Raw genomic sequence first — 19604 nt, 5'->3', positions numbered from 1 at the left:
AAAACCAGTGAAGGGATTGAATTGCTCTAAGTTGTGGTGGTCTTTCTCTTTTTTTCATTTATCTTTTCTTTCTCCAGGTCATAGCTTAGCTGTTGCCTTTGACCTGGAAAAAAGTGGTTTAAACAGATAAGTGCTCTATAAATAGTGGTCATCCCATTACTCTGGCTGCAATTTAAGTATTTGAGGAAGGTTTTATTTTACATATTGATTTTTTTCCCCCCAAGAAACCATTCCTCAGAAGGAAAACTTGACCTGAAAGCATTTCTAACTTTGATTTCATTTGGAAATAACTGGCTCCTTAATGAATCTGTTCTACTATAAAACAACTTTGTGGTGAAGCACAAATGTGACTATTAGAATAAATGAAAGCTAAAGATACATTCTTTCTCCTTTCCTACCCCTCACTCCCAGTTTTAATGTATTAAATTTTCCAAAGTTCTGCTGGCCTGTCTTTATTTTTTTTACTAGTATTAATTTAGTTTCAGGTCTTCAATTTCTATAATATGAGCTCTTTCGACATGTTAATTCAGTCATTTTCCTCTCTTTGAAAACAATTCTGAATCAAGAATTTCAAATAAAAACAGGTAGTGACTAAAACCTGAATTGTTTCTAAGTGTTTGATTAGGTTCCAACATGGATTGACAGTTGGGCAGGAGGAAGGCCTGCTGGCAGGGGCCCCTCGTTCCACCCTGCCCTTAGGAAAGAGCTCCTCTGGGGGCTTCTGGGGAGCGTAGGGAGAAACGAGGCTCTCTGACCCCTGGGGTGGGGGTGGTCGGGCCCAGCAGGGGCTCCCCTTGTTCCTGTTGTAGGCCAAGGGGTCCACCTCTGGACAGGGCTCCCCTCAACACTCAGGAGATGATCCCTTGCAGGATGCCAGCCCAGGGTTCACCCACATGTCCTCAGAGAATGAGCATCAAAGGTCATCATGATGACCAGGGCTGGGCCCTGTGGCCCAAACCCACACCCATGGCAGTGGAAGTGGTTCTGGAAGGCATGAGCACTCTGTGACCTACCTGGCCCTCCACTTCAGGAGTCTTGTGTTGCTGGCAGAGGTAGAGTAGTCACCCTCCTTGGTGGGTGGGCAGCCTTGTTTGCGGATCACATTGGCTACCACGTCATTCAATTACATGATGAATGTTACGTAGTGTGCTGGCCCCTGGTTTCTGTCTTCCCTGAGCCACATGCACAGTGTATACAAGGAAAGCACTCCCTGCTTGGGCCAGGGGTGGACCCTGTTGGTGGGTCTTCTGGTGACACGGTGGGGTGCCACTTGTGGGCCTGTACCCTGGCCTGCATCCTTCCTCAGGCAGCATCTTCTCCAAGCTTGGTCTGTGACCCAGCGTGGCAGGACTCCTAGTGAAATTGTAGCTGTCTGGCTTGACCCGGACTCACTCCTAGGGGGCCCAGCACCCGCCTTGCAAGGGCCCCAGGGCCGGTGGCTAGGCTGGCGGCAGTTGGAGAACCACTGCAGGGGTGTCGCAGGGCGGTCCTGCGGGCCCACCAGCCTCCTCCCCTTCGCTGTCATTGCCTCGTGCGCATCGCCCCATGGAGAAACGTCTCCCTGCCTTAGTACAGCCTCGACCCTAACGCGACCTCGGGACGCCCACCCGCAGGTCCTGCTGTCCCCCAGGCCATACAGCCTCCGCGCCTCTGGCCAGCCTGCGCTGTGCCCGCGCCTGTGGGCCCCCGCTTCCTACCTTGGAGTCATCCCGTCCTCGAGGGGGACACAGGCGGGACCAATGCAGCCGTAGGACTGGCGTGGCGGCGCTGATTCCGGTGCGTGCTGACGAAATGAACCGATCTTTGAGATTATGAAAATAAAGCTGCTGGAAAGAATCTGCCCGAGCCGCGTGGTTCCGTCAGAAACGGCCACTGGACGTGAATGTGCAGCCGGGAACCCGCCGGCCCGAGGGGACGCCGAGGTCACCTCCGCCACGTGGCTAGCCGGGTCTGGTGACCCTGGGGGCATGCCCGGCCCACACCGACCTCGGCTCCGCCTCAGCCCCCAGGCCCCACCCACACAGGCCTCCAGGCCCCGCCCTCCCTCGACTGTTATTGGCTGCCAACCCGGACGTCCTGTTCAGTGGCGCGTCTCAAGGAGGTGGGCGAGGAGCTAGTGGTGAGATCTCCGGGCTCCTTAGTCCCTCCGCCCATCAGTCACGCGGCGGTCCGCGGGCTCAGGAGGCGGGTTAGGCAGACCCGGGACATGGCGGAAAGTGGAGGCTGGCAGGTAAGTGCGGTTGGACCCGGGGACCCGCGGGGCCAGGTCGGGAGGACGGAGACCGGGTCCGTCCGTGCGGGACGGGCTGGCGCGCACCGGGTCCCCAGCTCACTCCTCCGTCCCCGTCCCCGCAGCCGCCGCGCCCGTGCGAGGCCTACCGCGCCGAGTGGGAGCTCTGCAGCAGCGCCGGCCACTTCCTGCGCCACTACTACGTCCACGGCGAGCGGCCGGCCTGCGGGCAGTGGCGGCGCGACCTGGACAGCTGCCGCGAGTGGGAGGAGCGCCGCAGCGCCGAGGCCCAGGTGACCCGACCAGGCGTGCCGAGCCCTGGAAGACCAGGAACCAGCCCGGGGGCACGAGACGCTGGGAGAAGGGGGCGGGCCTTAAAAAAGGGGTTCGATTCCAGCCTCCACGTGTGCTGGGGAGCGTGCTTTGATTTATATCCTTAAAAGGTCAGTCTGGCTGCCACGCTGAGAGAGGATATTGTGGAGGTGCTAGAGACCAGTAAGGAGGGGGTTGTGGTCCATACATTCAGTTTATCCTAGGGAGGTAATTGGATAACAACTGAAAGTTCAAAATGTCCATTGTGTCACCATTTGTAATAGTGCAAAGACTGAAAGTGACCTAAAGTCCAGTAATAGATATTTGACCAGATAACGTCTTCCCAACCACGGAGAACTACACAGCCATTAAGAAAAATAGATAGTAACCTATCCCCATGTGGAAAGGTGCTCGCAATATGTCACTTAATGAGAAAAGCAGGACGGGCACCAGCAAGGAGAAGATTATTCCTTCTTTAGGGAAATGGGTGATAGCCCTGAAATGCGGGCCTCAAATGGAATTGGGGAAGCTGTGAACTTCACCTCTGGGAGGGAGGTCTGCAGGGCTTTCATATTTACTTTGCATTTCTGATCGCTTTTTAACAAGAACAATACATTCCATTTGAGACAGTAGAGCTTGAGCGAAAACAGATGGAAGAGGTGAAATTCTACGTGTAAAGTGGCCAGCATAGCACCTGGCACCCCCTCAGGCCCCGTCATGGTTGTGACCTGCTGCCCTGGGTTTACTGGCCGGGGTGGTGGTGCCCACTGTCTGTCGTGTGTGTGTGTGTGTGTGTGTCTCTGTCTGCCTGCCTGCCTGTCTCTGGCCTCTTCCCTCCTCTGGCCGCTCTTTCAGGCTCATCTCTCCTCCTGGTTCAGCCCCCAGCCCCTCTTATCTGGTGAATCTGATTAGGTCATCCGAAGGCATCAAGCCCTGGGGCCCAGGAGAATTAAAAATATCCTCAAAATGGTCATCTGCACAGTAGGTTTTTCACAGTAGCTTGGAGAATGATCTAGATGTGTGTGTGGTAACCACCCCCACCCCACCCCACCCCGCACTCACCAGGGCTTGCTGGGCTGCGTTTATCATGTGTGTGGGTGGGCACTGAGAGGAGGGAGGTACAGGGCACCCATGAGGCCCCAGGTGACCAGGTCTCCTTTGCAGCGGTCCCTACGTGAGAGCGAGCAGGCGAGAGTCCGGGCTACACGGAAGTACGGCCTGGTGTGGGCCCCCAGGCAGAGCCCCCCTGCAGACTGGCACCTCCCTCTGCCCCAGGACAACGACCGGTGACAGGCCCAAATAGTCCAGAAGGTCCCTGGGAGATTCCGCCTGGCGTGGGACAGAGTCCCCGTCTCCAGCCTCGCCTGCCTCACCACACTCAGAGCCAGTTCACTCAGCGTGCAGCTCCAGGAAGCCAGGCACCCCTGCGTGTCCCTGTGGGCGGCCAACGGGCAGGCCTGGGGACAGCAGCAAGGAGAGGCCGTCCCAAGGGCTGGGCTCCTCAGTTGAACACTTGAGGGGCAGCCCGGATCCGTGTGGAATCGCAGGTGGCCCTGTCTGGCCCTGGTCTGGTGACGGCCACGTGTCCTGGTGTCCTCCCACCGCGGCCACTCCCTCTGCTCCTCTGTAGGCGCGGGCGGCATCATCTCCTCGGCCCACAGCTCCAGGACACACAACCTTGTGTAAAGAGGGTTCCTAGACTCTTGGCTGAAGACACCCAAGCCCAAGACACATGGAATTTTGGTCTCTTTCCCTCAGAATTTCCCCTGGTCGTTTTTTGAAAATGTGGAATATATCAAAAGACATTTCACAGGTTTGGTTCCAAACAGAAGCTGAAAATTAAATCCAGTTTAATTTTGAAAGGGTTAGATTTATAACCTGACGTTGTGCTGGCCAGTATTAGAATTTTGTATGCTTACACTCTTGTAGGTGTTTTAAAAATATATGTATTTGAACCAACGAGAACACTAGTTCTTTAGAGGTCTCTTTATTATGAGTGAAACGATTTAGCATCTGTGCCGCCTAACAGGCCCCACCATGTGGTGCTGAGGGTCAGACCTGCAGCATCTCAGTGTCTCCCTCACGATCTGGCCAGAGGTGGTGGTTCAACATCATTTTACTCATTCTTTTTTTTTTTTTTTTTTTGCGGTACGCGGGCCTCGCACTGTTGTGGCCTCTCCCGTTGCGGAGCACAGGCTCCGGACGCGCAGGCTCATCGGCCATGGCTTACGGGCCCAGCCGCTCCGCGGCATGTGGGATCTTCCCCAGACCGGGGCACGAACCCGTATCCCCTGCATCGGCAGGCGGACTCTCAACCACTGCGCCACCAGGGAAGCCCCATTTTACTCATTCTTGGGGGCAAAATAATCCATCACTTCAGAAGGGCATACATTAAGAGAGTAAAATCTCCCATCATGTGTGTTTGCTCTTGTGCGCCCCAAGAGTCCTTTGTGACTGTGTACCTGTGAGTGGTGGGGTGCGCACAAAGGACTCCCGCAGCAGAGGTGAGTATAAAGAAGACCCAGGGTCCCCGTCGCAGGGGGGAGCCCTGGTGTGTCTGAGGCAACCGGGGTCCGTCCACCGTGGCTGCGTTCACGGGCATTTCTGGCCGAGGAGGAGGAGGGAGGCTGCTACAGCTCCACCTGTGTCCTCCTTGCTCTGAGACCTAGGCAGGGAGGCCATCAGCCGCTCCTGGTGGAGCCACCCTCCTGCTGGGTTAGGGCCGTGGGCGCCTGTGGCCAGGTGCTGGCTCCATCAGGAGTCCCACAACTTCTTGGATGCTGAGCGAGCTCCACCGCAGATGATCGTCACCCTGGAAAATGTTCCTCTGTGCACCCATGTCCACCCCTCATGTCTGCACACCCTGGGCTTGAAACAGACAAGTGGCCTCAGAGTCCCGTTGAGTTCAGGAGACAGACATGAACGTTCAAACATCAGCTGTGAAGAAAATGCACAGTGACAAGGAAGAGCATCATCTTTCAAACTTTGGGGACAGAGCCCACAACGATAAGCAGTTTGCGTCGTGACCTGATGCATCCTGTTACATGGCACACTGTCACTGAGCTGGGCTTCGTGGAGCAGCACCTGCCCCCACCCTGTGAGATACTGCTGCCAGGCCTGGCTCCATTACATGACGCCGTGAAAGGACATAATTACAGGGATGCGGACGATTATGGGGCCGGGTGTCAGGGACATGGGGCAGCATCCTGTAGTACAGGACCGCAGGGGTGGCTGTGCTGTGACACGTGGACACACACGAGCACAGCCGCATCTGGGAGCCTGAACCTACTCTGGCTACATGGTCTATCTCTGGGTGCTGGCATGACTGGCCCTGTAAGATGTGACACTGGGAGGAGCTGGAGGAACCACACACAGCACCTCCCTGTTGATTTCCAACTTGTCAATCTATGATTACTTCTAAATGAAAGGTTAAAACAAAACAGCTGGCCATGACCCACTGACTTGATCATACAACCTCGTGGATGAAATCTATAAGTTGGGAGGTGGGGGAGGCTCAGGGTCCGAGCCTAGACCTGGAAGAGGAGGCTGGAGGCTTTAGGCAGAGAAAGGGCCACATGTTGATGAGGTGGGGACGGGGTGATTTTCCAGGGTTGGGTAGCCAGGGCCCTCTGGGAAAATGGATAATCTGAATTCTTACTCAGGTGGAGTGTTCCGCTGGTTTGTTTGCACTAAGGTGGTGAAGAACCAAAGCCTTTCTGAGGTGGTGATGCATGGGGTACAAGTGGACCTCTGCCTACACTGCACCCTCACTGTTAGACTGCATTATGTACCCCCAGTTCCTCCGGGGAAGGTCTAACCCCCTGCCGCTCTGAGTGAGACTATTTGAAGATGGATCTTTAAAGAGGTGCTTAATGTGAAATGGGGTCGCGTGGGTGGGCCCTAATCCAATGACTGGTGTCCTTATAAGAAATAAGGACACAGACACACAGAGGGATGATCACGTAGGTACACAAGAAGATGGCCAAGGAGAGAGGCCTTGGGAGAAACCAGCCCGGCTGACACCTGGATCTTGGACATCCAGCCTCCGGAACCGAGGGAAATAAATGTGAGTTGTTTCAGCTCCTTGGTCTGTGGTGTTTTGTTCTGGCACCAGAGCTCACTCACATACTCCCTGCTCCAGACTAACAGTGGTCTCTACCTGGCCAGGTGTCATACCCTCCTAGAGGACACATGGCCTCACGCAGTGGGGTCCCTGCCACTCGACACTCTCCTCAGCCTCCCCCATACCCCCCAGCTTGAAACCCAGAGCCAGCCCTGCCTCTCCTCCGGGTGAAGGCGACACACAGCACAGCTGCATGTCCTTCACCTCCGTTCCTGGGGTCACTTTGTGCCTCTTCCTGGTGGCGTCTGCCCCACACAGTTGGAATCCTCCTTTTCACTGGAGGGCAGTGGTCAATGTTTTGGCCTTCCTCTCCCAGTACCATGCAAAGAAGGGCAGCCTCCCCAACCCCTGTGCATGCTCAGGTGAATTAACTGTGACTCTGACCTAAGACCAAGTGTCTACTTGGGTAAATGCATTTATTCACAGCAGGCCTGAGCCTGGGGGTGCAGGCTCCCGAGGGCAGCATCCTGAGGGCAGCTGCCTGCAGCTTTATCTCTTGAACTCCACCTGTGTATACACCTTGGTGATATCGTGGTACCTGCCTTCCGGGGGCTGGTAGTTGGCGATTGGCGGCGTGTAGTCTGGCCCTTGTCTCTCAAAGGGAAACAGACTGGGGTCCCGCTTGGTGGCCTCGGCATGGAGTTCTGGGGCCATGAGCTTCAGCTCCTGCAGAGCTTCCTGCTGGGCCTCAAGCAGGGACGCAATGGCACCCCTCTCCATCTCATGCTCACACTGCTTGTACAGTGCCCATTTCTTCCGAAGCAGGGCTCTCCGCTCGTTCTCTTCAAAGGGGAGTTCCACTGGCGGCCGCTGCCTGCGAACACAGAGCCAAAGGCATGAACCTGGGGGCGCTGACCGACTGCATGGGACCCGAGTGTCCCCACTGCCAGACGCTGATGGAACTTAGGGACAAATTAAGGGACAGAATGTTGGATGTGGCAGCAGCGGCAACTGACACCTGGAACCACTGCCATTTTCTTTATGTGAAGAAAAGAAACAACGGTGCTCTCAGCAGATTGAGGCAGCACGTCCTCTGTGCCAAGCAGAGCCTGCTGGTGGGGAAATGTGGCTTTGGAGCAAAGTCAAATGGTGTTATGAAAACGGACACCAATATCCCAGGGAGTCAAGAGCCTGTTGTCAGCCCTGGAGACCCAAAGAAGCACCTGCCTTGTCCCACTTACATGGCGAGGTACTACTTTATAAATGGTACGCACTTCTGACAAGAAGGCAGCAATCCCACCAACCCCACACATGACACATCCCAGCTATGAGCATTTGCATCCTAGAGCAGGAGGCTAAGGGTTTCCTACCAGCAGGAAGGGGTAAGAGCTGCAGGCCCAGGGCCCCAGTCGTCAGTCACAGCCAAACTCCTCTGCAAGAGCAACACTCCAAACTCGCTCCAGCATCTGCCCTGAGCTTCCTTCCCACAATCAGCCATTCAGGAGCAGCGCCCAGGAATGCTTTCTCCACCTCCCACGAGACAATCCAGGAGAAGAGGACTCAGAACAGGGCCAAGCCAGCCCAAGCCTATGACCCCTTCCCACTACAGGTGTGAAGTGCAGATGGAACTTCCTGAAGGTCACAGAACTCCTTTGCTCTGAAGACCTCAACCCTAGAGGGCCCGTACCTCGCTTTATTTAAGAACTTGACGGGCGTGATAAAATCCTCAATGGGAACGAGCTCCTGGCTCGCCTTTTCCAGTCGTCGGATCCTCTTTTTCAAGCGCTCCTTTGCTGCTTGGTCTTTTTTAGGGTCCACCTTCTTCTTCTTTTGCAGAGGTTCTGCTCTAAAGGATAAAGCAAACACTAAACATTTTCCTCTTTGGCCTCGTGAACGTGTAGAGACATGGCGCTAGGGAAAGTGCCTGCAAACTTGTACTGAGCTCTCCCGCAGGAAAGGACCTTGTGGGCCTGGCCTCCCATGCTGAGTGTGGCAGGGAGACAGCCTCCATGGGGGGTCCTTATGAGAACTGTGTGGGCACGGTCAACCCAGGAAGGCATGGAAAAACTCCATGGGGTGTCAGGGTATAAATTAAAGGGAAGTGCTCATCTTTAGTGAGGTGGGCCTTGGGATAGCACTGAAAAGTGAAAATACCAAACTGATGAATTAGAAGCTCGTTACTCACATTATTTATTTATTTATTGAAGTATAGTTGATTTACAATGTTGTGTTAATTTCTGCTGTACAGCATAGTGACTCATTTATACATATATACATTCTTTTTAATATTCTTTTCCATTATGCTTTATCTCAGGATACAGAATATAGTTCCCTGTGCTACGCTATAGGACCTTGTTGTTTATCTGTTAGAAGCTCGTTACTCACATTTTAAATGGATTTGTGATTTATAAAAATGATTTGACTAAGAGAGACAGTATAATAAAAATAACTGTCAAGTTCCTGTTTATACTTTGAGATTTCTTAACAAATTTCCCTATCCTCGAACACGGACAAAAGTCTGATTTACCCTCAGGAACACATCTCCTATGCTGATAAGCTACTATTCAGAACAACCGAATCTCTAGCATCAAGATTGAGTTTTATGAAGTCCCTAGAAATTATTCAGGGTCCCAGGAGGCAAAAAGAATCCTCTCACCTCCTCCCACCTTTCCGGAGAGTAAGAAACGGAAGTGCTGTCTGTGCTCTTTAAAATTTTACACAAGAATCCCTGGGGTGAGAGCTAATTAACTTTTCTTTAAACCACTTTTGCATTTAACTTTTGACCTCTGATTACAGACATAACAGTATTTCATATGAAAAGACATAAGGGCATCCATCTAAATTTAACTGAGAAACTTCGCAGACTGAACATCAAGCATCCTTGCTCGCTGGGTTCCCGTGCGCGACCCCCCAGGCCGGGCCCGCGGCCGGGTTACCTCATGGGCACGAGTCCCCAGAAGGACAGCAACGAGGCCCGCTGGTGCGCGTCCCTCGTCTGCGTCGGCCGTGCTCCCAGGAGCCTGGAAGAGACCGAGTGTGTATCAACGCCCGCTTCCCCGTTAAGGTCACTCACGAGCCCCCTAACTGCGGGGTGAGACCACCAAGGCCAGCAGGGAAGCTCTCAATCCGCGTCCCCGCGCATCCTCGCCCCCGCCCCTCCGCGCTCACCGGCTCGGCGGGAGCAGAGCGCGCGAGGCCGCCCCCAGCGCCGCGGCCGCCATGCCTCCCGGTCGCCGACGGCCGCTTCCGGGCGCGCGCCCCTAGGCGGTCCGGCCCGCGGTGCGCCGCTCTCGGGTCCGATAGCCGCGCAGCCCCGCGCTCCCGCGTTCCGGCCGCCGCGTCTAGCCCTGCCTCCGACGTGGCCCCGCCCCGCGCCCGGCGCCTCGCACCTCGCGCCGATCGGGGGCCTCCTTCCCGCGGGCGCCGCTCTCTAGCCGCTCCCTTGCCGCTCGGCCTGCGCCCTGCGAGGGCCGAGACCAGCAGTGAGGCCGGCGGGGCCGAGGGGGCTAAGAGTCCGCGCACGAGAGGCGGCCTGGGCGTCCAGTAAACGCTCCGGCTCGTTCGCCGACGTCGGAGCCGGGCCGCGGTGGCTGCACCGGCGCGGCACGTGGCCTGCGCTCGCGGGCGACAAATGAACACGCGCTGGGGGCGGTGGAAGCCTGTTAATTAGTCGGTTCCGCACCGGCGGGCGGAGCGGCCAGACCGTCTGCGCCGCCCGGTCCCGCCCGGCCGGGGCGCACCCCAGGTCCTGCTCGCCCGTCCGCGCGCTCCCTGCCGGCCGGCCCCTCGCTCGCGGTCGTGCGGGGCGGACCCGAAGAGGAGCCGCCTTCCCGCCCGGCCGGCTGAGGAGCCGGGCGGCCCGTGAGCGCGGGGAGCGGTTTCCCGCCGGGGCTGTTTGGCAGGTGCGCGCCGTGACTTCCGGCGTTGCCCGGGAGCCGCCAGAGGAGGAGCGGCGCGGGGGATGCGGCTGTGGCGGCGGCGGCGGCGGCCGAGCGCGGGGGTCGGCGGCGGCGGCGGCGGCGAGCGGCGCGGGCCGACAATGGCGCGGCGGCGCTGAGGGCGGGGGGCGGGCGGCGGCTGGAGGGCGGGCGGCGCGGGCGGCGGCGGCTCCATGGCCCGGGCGCGCTGAGGGACGCGGCTCTCGCCTCAGCCCGGCGGCGGCGGCGGCGGCGGCCGAACAATGAAGCTCCTGAAGCCGACCTGGGTCAACCACAATGGTGAGTGCGCGCGGGGGTTGCGGGGGGCCGAGCCCGGAGACGAGCCGTGGTCTGGAGCCAGGTGGGAGCTGCGCGCAGGCCTGCCCGCCTCGCTCCGACGCCGAGTGCCCGGTGCCCGCGCCGCGGGGCCGGCGGTCGCGGACTTTGTCCTCGCGCGAGGAGACCGGGAGCCGGGCACGTGCTCGGCCACGTCCGCCCTCGCCCCGGCCCTTGCTCCAAGCCCTCGGCCGCCCGCCCGTGGTCCGGGCAGGGTTAGCGGCCCGGCGCGGGGAGCGGCCCTGGGCACCGGCCGGGATGTGCCAGGACGGTCCAGTGTGTGAAACTGGAGCGGAGTGGCCTTTCAGTGGCGGGTTGTAGACATGGAATGGGCACGTCCTGCCATGCCAGAGGGGCTGGATCTGGTGACAGTGCTCTAGGTGGGGGACCGTGATTCTGGGCTGAGATCCCCTAGCCCGAGGAATTACGTTCACACTGAGCTGGAGCATGAGGGCGACTCGGATGGGGCCCACGGGGCACAGATGTGTGCTCGGAGAGGGCCTGCCTTAGCTCTGGGGCAGCGGCCCTAAAGCACACCCAGGGAGCGGACTCATCCAGTGCTCTGGTTGAGAAGAGACTCTGGTACAGAGAAGCGCGGTAACCAGCAGTTTTGCTGTAGTTCTACCTGGCCCGCACACTTGCTGCAGGAGTTGGCCTTCGCCCCCTAGGAAGGTGAGGGGAGCGAGCCGCCATCCCCTGCCGGTAGCAGTGAGCCCAGGGAGCATACTCCAGCTGAGGGCCCGCAGCCTGGATGGCCCGACTGCTGGTAGGCAAAGAGTCACCCTGATTCTGTCTTGTTCCTCATTTCTACTTTGCTGTGCGACTAGAGGGAGCTAGTTTTCTTTTAGAACAAGTTGGGTAGATGCTTTTGCCTTTCTTAAGTGTGTTGCCTTTTAGTTTTGAACTTGATCTCAGGATGCTTGCTTTCTATTGCTGCAGCCTTTCCATCTTCTAGCAGGACATCCTTCTCGTTTTTCAGGGCCCGGGTGAGGTCCCCTTTTCCTTTTGTTACCATTCCTCTTGAGTTACTCCACTAGACACGCCTCGCTCACCTCTGCATTCCCTGCCACACTCAGCAATGCCTTTCATGTAGAGGGTCTGTGATAAACGTTGGCTGACGCAGGTAAGAGAGCTGAGGTTGCAATAACTTACTAAGACAGCTAGGTTGACAGTATGTGAAAGCAAAAGCAGTGAACTCCGGTTTCATTTCTCCTGTGTTGGTCTCCAAGCGCATTTCCTGACGTGTAGTGTGAGATCTTTCCCTGGAGAACTGGGCAAATGTTCAGTAATTATAAATTGTGGTGCTTGTGAATCAGGAAGGGAAAAGTTTTTACGATGAGCTAGTTTGCTGTGCAAGTGAGGTGTGAAGGAATTTTCATTTTGACACTGCCTAGATAAGGTTGTGTGTGTTGTGTACCCTCCTCCAGCCTTCCTTCTACCATGTAATTTATAACTTCGTGATAAGCTCCTTTGTAGGACACAAGTTTTATGCTGTGTAGGCACAAGTAAGTCAGGATGCTTAACCTATTGTTTAGGCACAAACGAGAGAGAGTCTGCAGCCAGGCCGCAGCCAGTAGTCCCTGCCTGGCAGGGTGGGCTGAGCTGTGGGCCTGGGGCCTCTTGTTGCTGCAGCCTCTCCACTGTCCTGGAGTAGAACCTGATAGTATCTGCCCTGCCTTCTTCGTAGGGTGATTGTGGTGTTTGCTTGGGAAGGAAGACAAAGTGCCCCCCGAGATAATAGAAGAAATTGAGACTCTTTTAAACCTGTTCTTTGTCAAGTTTCCTTTCTTTTAAAATCTCCTGGAATCGCCCATTTCATTGAGTGTTCAGGACTGTTGGGTAAATTACTGCTCTCCTGAAGGACATACTGATGGTCTGGATCAGTACTGAGCTGTCCTTTAAAGACTGGTGAATAGGGGGAGCTGCTGGGGGCGAGCGCTGCTTAGCCAGGAGCCCAGGTGGTGGGTGGTGGCCAGTAAAGTCGAACGTGCTTTGGATTAAGGGACCCAAAAGATCGTGGTGGTTTGGAGAGAGCATCACTGCACTTTCTGGCTTCCTGACTCTGCATTCAGTCTCCTGACTGATTATGCAGCTTGAACATACTTCTTCTGGGGTCTAAGAGCCTGAAGAGGGAGGGAGCAGAGAGCCCTGCGTTTTCCCTGAGGTGGCGGGATTCATCAAATAGTGTAAAGCGGGCAAGTTGAAAGCAGAGAGAGAAGTGTCTGTTGGGTGCAGGTGTGTTCTCAGTCTTCGTTTTCCTGGCTGATGATAGTAGTGAGACCTTTCCTGTAAGGGAGGGTTTCTCAGTCTCAGCACTATTGACATTTTGGGCCACATAACTGTTGTGGAGACCAATCTGTGTTGTAGGATGTTAGCAGCATCCCTGGCCTCTGCCCTCCAGATGCCAGTAGCATCTTCACTCACACACACACACACATATATTTTACTCTGTGTTCTTGGATATGGCATTCCTTATGTATTTTATTTTAGGCTTGGCCAAAATAAGGTTTATTTCTAAGTTAGGTTATGACCATATATTTGTTGGAAACTGAAAGCAATTGGGTTTTTGGTTGTAGGAAAATGCAGTTTGTATGTTGAGAATCATTGAGATTCATGGTTCTTCCCATCGCTGGGCCTTTGTCCCTGAGAGTTTTTCTGGAATTCTTGTGGTGTTCATGCACAGCTCTTTAGTGAAGCCCATTCTAACCAGAAGGGCCAGGACTGAAAGGACACTCGTTCTCCTTTGGTTTCTGGCAATGTTGTAAAAAGGTGTTTGGCAAATTTTCAATAATGGGATAATTTGTCAGTTAACTGCATTGCTTTATGGCATGTGTTTTTTCTCCTGTCCTATGATTGGATTCTTTTCCCTACCTCTTCTCATTCCACAAAGGATTTAAGACATTCTACTGAGGCATGTCCTGCACCTTAGTGAAAATGAATGTCAGTTTGAAGGGGAAACTCGAGGAAGGATGACCCAGTAATGAAGCTGGCCTGGGTGTGGAAAGGCTCTGCACAGCTGCTCTGAGAACAGGCCAGGAGGGATCCCGGCAGTGACGTTTTGTGACTGCCCTGGTCTTTCAGGTAACCTGTGCAGTTGGCCCAGATCAGGGCTTCTCAAACAGGCCAGAGTCTGGAGACATTTTTGGTTTTCGCAGCTGGAGGGAGTGGAGTGTGGGTGGAGAACAGGATGCCGCTGAACTAGAATGCTCTGTGGCCTCTTGGATGCTCCTCTGCAACAGTCACCTGGCCCAACGTCCATAGTGCCGAGGCTGGGAGACTGCTCTAGGTGAGATACCTTTATATCATTATTTGGCCTTTTCATCCATCCAACTAGATTGTAAGCTTCTTGAGGACAAGGAATTTGCCTATTATTTTGGAGTCAGATAGTCCTGTTCTTGAGTCTCTGTGCTCTGCTGCTCACCAAAGTGTGTTACAGGAGGTTCTTTACATCTCTTATCCTGGTCTGTTAAGTGAAGCGGGTAACAGCTGCCTTGACTGCTCCCTGCTCACCTGCGAAGGCTCAGGAAATGCACGCTCTCTTCACAGTGTCACACTGACTTAACACCTGAAGACAGTAGAGTGATTTTTAAAAATAACTAGAATACATCTGAAGAGAATTCGGAAGAAAACCGGGTGGGATTTTGCCTTAGATAATACACTTGTGGGATTTACACTGACTTATGCACTGAACGTTGAACCCTTCTGGTGAGAAGTTCTGTGGGGATCAGAGGTAAAAAGATGCTCCCTGTGCACGGAAAACTGCGCCAGGTGGGAGAGGGGAACAGACCACATTCTAGAATGCAGGGCAGAGGGTAGCCTGGGGAGGAGGGCGTGGTCTGTGGGTGCGCCATGCCCTTGGGCTGGGTCTGGACCACAGGAGGACTGTGAGGCAGAGGAGGTGCTGCTGCTGTGGGAGCATCAGGAGTGGAGGCCCAGGGAGGGCTGGCGTGTGGAGCATGTTAGCACAGAGACTGCGTGGGTGATGGCAGGTGGGGCTGCAGGGCAGAGCCATGAGCACCTGCCTAGAAGCTTGGACTCCTTCTGGGGGTTGCGAGAGGGGAGCATGGGGCGTTTCTGAGGAGGCTGGGTGTGGTTGGAAGGCCCCAGAGGAGCTGGCAGGCATTCCCTGGGCCTGGGTGAGAGGCCCTGACGGAGGCAGGGAGGTCAGTGGTAGAGGTACACACGGGGTAGAGGCAGGTAGCTGTGTAGATTGGAGACGCTCGGAGTTGATTTCTTTAGTACGCTGAGAACAGAGTAGAGATTAGGGCTAGGAAATGAGGTTTTCTTAAATATTTCTTTTAATTTAAGGAGTGGTTAAAGAGATATTTTCACCTTATGAGTCGAATTGTAGTTACACAGCTGGGAGGGACCTCTGGGCAGTGCCTGGCCTTGGCCATGGAGGGGACCCGCTGCCTGCCTTGACCCCTCCTTTTCCCCAGAGGTACGAGGCTACCCTGTTCATCCAGGGTGTTTGCCTGTGGACTGCAGAGGTGTCTGGCTCATGAAACATGGGTCTGGAATGAGCCCTGGGGACCATACGTTGATGCAAGCACATTTTACCCTGCCGAGACGAGCAGCAACACCTGGAGGCAGGAGCGGGCCATCGGTTCATCCATGTCATTAAAGAGCAGGAAGGGCGTGTCGTGGACACTGGACACCCACCCACTTCTTCCTTTCCATCAGAACCCCAGGGTTTTCCTCTTGTCTGCCCTCTTCTTCAGGGTCTTGATAGCCCTGAGCTGGAGTGTGGGTGAGTGCCCAGGCCTCGTTGGGGAACAGCCATGTGATGCCGTTCTAGCCAGTAGGACTGGGAGGGGATGTCTGCTCGGGGTTTCTGGGGAATAATCAGGTAAGAAGAGATGCTTGAGAGGCCCATCTCTCTTTTCCTGGACTTCACTGCGTCTGTGTGTGGCAGCCAGCCTGTGACCCTGAGGACGGGGCTCGCGCCGAGAATGACAGGAGGGGAAGGTGGAAGGAGTGGCTGGCTGCTTACGCTGCTATGAATGAACCTTGAAGCCAACCCTTCTCAGGACTTGTCACGTGACTTGGTAGGTTACCCTTGAAATTCTCTATGACTTGCTGCAGAAAGAAAACATTCCTGACAGTACAATTGGCAGATGGGAACTGAGACAGTAAGTTTCTGTAAGGAGAAAAGGAGATGCAGGAGGGGAGCTTACTGAGGTGACAGAGGGCAGGCCTCATAAACGAGAGTGGTAGGTGGGTGAGTGCGGGAGAAAGCCCTGGGGTAGGGGTAGGGTGGGAGGAGTTTAAATAAGGTTCTTTGGGGAAGTCTGAGTGAGAAGGTAACGTGAGCAGAGACCTCGTTGCAGGAAGCAGACGGTGAGCTGGATGTGTGTGTGCCCAAGACATACCTGGGGTGTTCTTGGACTCCCCGCCTGCGGGGTTTGAGGGAAGCAGGGCTGGACAGGTAGGAGCTGGTCGGTAATGCAGGTACCGCAGAAGCTGCAACTGGCCCTGCTGCGGGGCTGGGTGAGCCCTTCAGAGTTGTCCCGAATAGGGATGAGGGGCTCAGGCCTTTATGCTCCCACATCCAAAGTCATCGGGCACAGGCTGTCCCCGCCAGGAGGCCTGATCTTGGTCGAAGCAGTTCTTCCGCTGAGGAGCTGTCACAGGCTATAAACACTCCCACAGCTGGGGGTGGGGGGTGGGGGGGCGTGTTTCATTCCTGGAGGGAGGGCACCTGGACAGGGCATCATGGCAATCTCCTAGGCCTGATGGAGGTGAGGAAGGCGGCCCTCTGTGGGAGGAGCATTTCAGGCAGCAAGAATGGCCAGAGTAAGCTTGCCTGGTGGGTCTGAGGAAGAGCAAGGATGTGGGAGCAACACCGGGAGGCATGAGCAGCAGGAGGTGAGGCCAAGTGAGCAGTGGACTGGCTGGAGGACCCGCACGTACGGGCCCTCCATGCGGCTCGAGTAGAGGAGTCCCACGCCTGGCGTGCTCTCAGAGATCTTGCTGGCTGCTGCACTAGGACTCGGCCGGGCAGCGGGCATGGGGGCAAGGGCGGGAGCTGGGGGACCTGGGAAGAGGCTGTGGCAGTGATCCAGAGGTGGCCAGGGCAGTGGTGGTACAGTGAGCGTGTGTGTGGTGGGGGGGTATATATAAACACATACACACATGTTGGTGTTGAAGTGTAATTTACATAGTGAAATGCACAGACATGGTGAGTTTTGACAAACAGGTACACTCTGTAACCTGTTCCCCACTCAAGATACAGAATATTTGCACCTCCCCAGAAAATTAGAGTTACAGTAGTGAATGTAGTCACCAGGTTGAATGTGGGGTGTGAGATGCAGGGGAAGGGGAGCCCGTGGGATCAGTAAGACTGTGAAGGAGCAGATGGGGAGGAGGAGCCAGGTTCAGTGACGCGGGGTGACCAAGCCCGGCCCCGCGAGAGGCCTTCCCGAAGAGCCTGTATGCTGAGGGGCCTCACCCTCCTCCTGAAGCACCAGGGCTCTGAGCTGGAGCTGCTGTTGAGGAACAGGACGGCTGCTTTATTTTTGGCTGTGTCCATTGCCAATCTGATTGCTCTAGGGTACATTAATGGTGTGTGAGGATCTGGATAAAGGAGCACTTTGTGACTTTATGCTTGTAATGTGCAAAATGTAATTTTTCTTATAAAAGTAATGCCTGTTCAATTTAGGAAAAGTTGGAAAATACAAAAAGGAGAACACATTGTTAAAACTTCTTAATATGGTCTTTTAGACCATTTGGAAAAAATATCTGGGTAACAGTGCTTTTTAAAAACACACACATGTTATTTAGTGTGTATACCACATTATAAAGGTACCTGGGTTGTTCAAGATCTTAGCCAAACGCCCGATATCATAGTAAATCCAGTGTTTTTACTGAGTAGCCTCCCTTCAGACAGCTGAAGTGTTACCATGCATTTTCCACTTAAATAATATTGTAGGGTTGTTATTTTTCTTTTTTCTTTTTTTTTAATTGATGTACATTAATTAGTTTCAGGTGTACAACATAATGATTCAATATTTGTTCATATTGCAAAATGATCACCGCAATAAGTCAACATCTGTCACCTCACATAGTTAAAGAATTATTTTTTCTTGATGAGAACTTTTAAGATTTATTCTCTTAGCAACTTTCAAATGTGCAATACAGTATTAACTATAGTGTTATTTTCTTAGTTGTGGTTGTTGTTAAACAAACTTTCTCCTCTATGGGAAAGTTGTGGGGTTTTTTTGACTGTGTTGGGTCTTCATTGCTGCACGCAGGCTCTCTCTAGTTGCTGCGAGCAGGGGCTGCTCTTCATTGTGGTGCGCGAGCTTCTCATTGTGGTGGCTTCTCTTTTTGCGGAGCACGGGCTCTAGGCGCGCGGGCTTAGTTGCTCCGTGGCATGTGGGATCTTCCCGGACTGGGGCTCGAACCTGTGTCCCCTGCATTGGCAGGTGGATTCTTAACCACTTCACCACCAGGGAAGCCTGGATAGTTGTTCTTAACTGCTCTTAATTTTCTAATGGATCTAGATAAGGAGGGATGACTCTATTTATAGAAATCCATCTTGCAGATACCTTTTAAGGAGTATCTCTGTTCTGTAAAATTAGAGGAGAAAAGAGTATGAAGAAACACCAAAGCTTCCTTTCTTTCTTTTTTTTTTTTTTTTTTTTTTTTTTTGTGGTACGCGGGCCTCTCACTGTTGTGGCCTCTCCCGTTGCGGAGCACAGGCTCCGGACGCACAGGCTCAGCGGCCATGGCTCATGGGCCTAGCCACTCCGTGGCATGTGGGATCATCCTGGACCAGGGCACCCGTGTCCCCTGCATCGGCAGGTGGACTCTCACCCACTGTGCCACCAGGGAAGCCCCCAAAGCCTTCTTGATTGTGTGTTGGCAAATGCTGCAGGAGACGTGACGAGGTCTGTAAATGATATACCTGCACTTTCTTCAACTCTAGTTCATGGCCCGCCCCCCCACCCCCGCAAAAAAAAAACACCCAACCCAACAACGGTTGCTCCAGCTTCCTTCCTGTGCTGTGTTTTGAACATATCAGGCACCTGACACCTGAGGTGTCCCTGCAGTGGTGCTGACTTAGGGAGACCAAGAAGTTGTGGTTGAAGCAGTGGAGGTCCCAGCTGCAGACGGCTCTGTGCAGCCAGGGCTCTGCTTCCCCTGCAGGGGTTCACCGACATGAGTCCCCCCCTCAGTCAGGAGGAGCCGGCCTTCCCAGGATTGGGATGCTAGTGACACGGAATGTGTGTTAGAATTGGGGGCCTCTGCCCAGCCTTTCACAACATCAAGTGTTTATGGAGTGCCTACTGTGTGCCGCTGCCCTGGGGAGACCCCGTGACTAAGCAGACAAAAGTGGCTCAGCTCTCGGGCTTTACATTCTGGTGGGCAGAGTAGACAGACGTGCAATAAAGGAAGCGACACCTACAGTACGTGGGAAAGTAGATCAGTGTTAGTGGGCTTGTTGTGCCAAGCTGGGTGGTCAGGGGAGGCCTCAGTGCAGGGAACGGAGGCAGGAGGGAAAGAGCCAGGGTGGGCGCTGGGTGGGAGTGGAGAGGAAGAGGGCACTGGACCACCAGTGGGGGCAGGGGCTGGTCTGGAGTTGAGGCCGGAGAAGTCGCGAGTCGTGTGGCTGTTGTGAGACCTTGACCAAGATGGCAGGTTTGGGCGGGAAGACCAGGAGCTGCTTGTGGCGATGTGAGGGCTAGAGGCCTGGCAGGCGGGCAGCTGGACGGAGGGGTTTCCTGCTCCGCAGAGAGCAGAG

General features: G+C 54.7%; 3 protein-coding genes across 5 annotated transcripts in view; 2 read left to right on the top strand and 1 right to left on the bottom strand.

Moving 5' to 3' along the window:
- Nucleotides 1-2082: 2082 nt before the first annotated feature.
- C15H22orf39 (chromosome 15 C22orf39 homolog) lies at nt 2083-6154 on the top strand. 2 transcript variants are annotated; one of them, XM_060119730.1, is made up of 3 exons: nt 2083-2230; nt 2356-2523; nt 3707-6154. In XM_060119730.1, exons 1-3 carry the CDS (start codon nt 2207-2209, stop codon nt 3830-3832), a joined length of 318 nt encoding a protein of 105 aa, XP_059975713.1. In that variant the 5' UTR covers nt 2083-2206; the 3' UTR covers nt 3833-6154. The 2 variants fall into 2 exon arrangements, with proteins under 2 accessions (XP_059975713.1, XP_059975712.1); XM_060119729.1 differs by having other exon boundaries at nt 2356-2673; nt 3707-3791.
- A 910-nt stretch (nt 6155-7064) lies between these two features.
- On the bottom strand, nt 7065-10254 carry MRPL40 (mitochondrial ribosomal protein L40). Of its 2 annotated transcripts, none has more exons than XM_060118764.1 (4): nt 9995-10254; nt 9542-9625; nt 8293-8451; nt 7065-7479 (listed from the first exon to the last, which is right to left on the bottom strand). In XM_060118764.1, the coding sequence occupies exons 2-4, from the start codon at nt 9544-9546 to the stop codon at nt 7155-7157; spliced, it is 489 nt and encodes a 162-aa protein (XP_059974747.1). In that variant the 5' UTR covers nt 9547-9625; nt 9995-10254; the 3' UTR covers nt 7065-7154. The 2 variants fall into 2 exon arrangements, with proteins under 2 accessions (XP_059974747.1, XP_059974746.1); XM_060118763.1 differs by lacking the exon at nt 9995-10254 and adding an exon at nt 9774-9872.
- A 459-nt stretch (nt 10255-10713) lies between these two features.
- The window catches only part of LOC132502717 (protein HIRA), a 74723-nt gene continuing 65832 nt past the window's right edge, over nt 10714-19604 (top strand). Inside the window, exon 1 of the mRNA XM_060118784.1 lies at nt 10714-10822. Coding sequence (XP_059974767.1) covers nt 10786-10822 — 37 coding nt within the window. The 5' untranslated portion in view covers nt 10714-10785. The remainder of the gene's footprint in view (nt 10823-19604) is intronic.

Source organism: Mesoplodon densirostris, chromosome 15, assembly GCF_025265405.1.
Source record: "Mesoplodon densirostris isolate mMesDen1 chromosome 15, mMesDen1 primary haplotype, whole genome shotgun sequence".
NCBI lineage: Eukaryota > Metazoa > Chordata > Mammalia > Artiodactyla > Ziphiidae > Mesoplodon > Mesoplodon densirostris.
This window is presented reverse-complemented; position numbering and strand designations above follow the sequence as displayed.

Bases quoted from the DNA above. Each gene is read 5' to 3' on its own strand.
- C15H22orf39 (XM_060119729.1), top strand. From the start codon at position 2,207: ATGGCGGAAAGTGGAGGCTGGCAG. The intron at 2,231-2,355 runs GTAAGTGCGGTT...CCGTCCCCGCAG, and splicing joins CGGAAAGTGGAGGCTGGCAG to CCGCCGCGCCCGTGCGAGGC.
- MRPL40 (XM_060118763.1), bottom strand. From the start codon at position 9,826: ATGGCGGCCGCGGCGCTGGGGGCGGCCTCGCGCGCTCTGCTCCCGCCG. The intron at 8,452-9,541 runs GTAACCCGGCCG...TTTATCCTTTAG, and splicing joins TGGGGACTCGTGCCCATGAG to AGCAGAACCTCTGCAAAAGA. The intron at 7,480-8,292 runs GTACGGGCCCTC...CTGTGTTCGCAG, and splicing joins AAGTTCTTAAATAAAGCGAG to GCAGCGGCCGCCAGTGGAAC.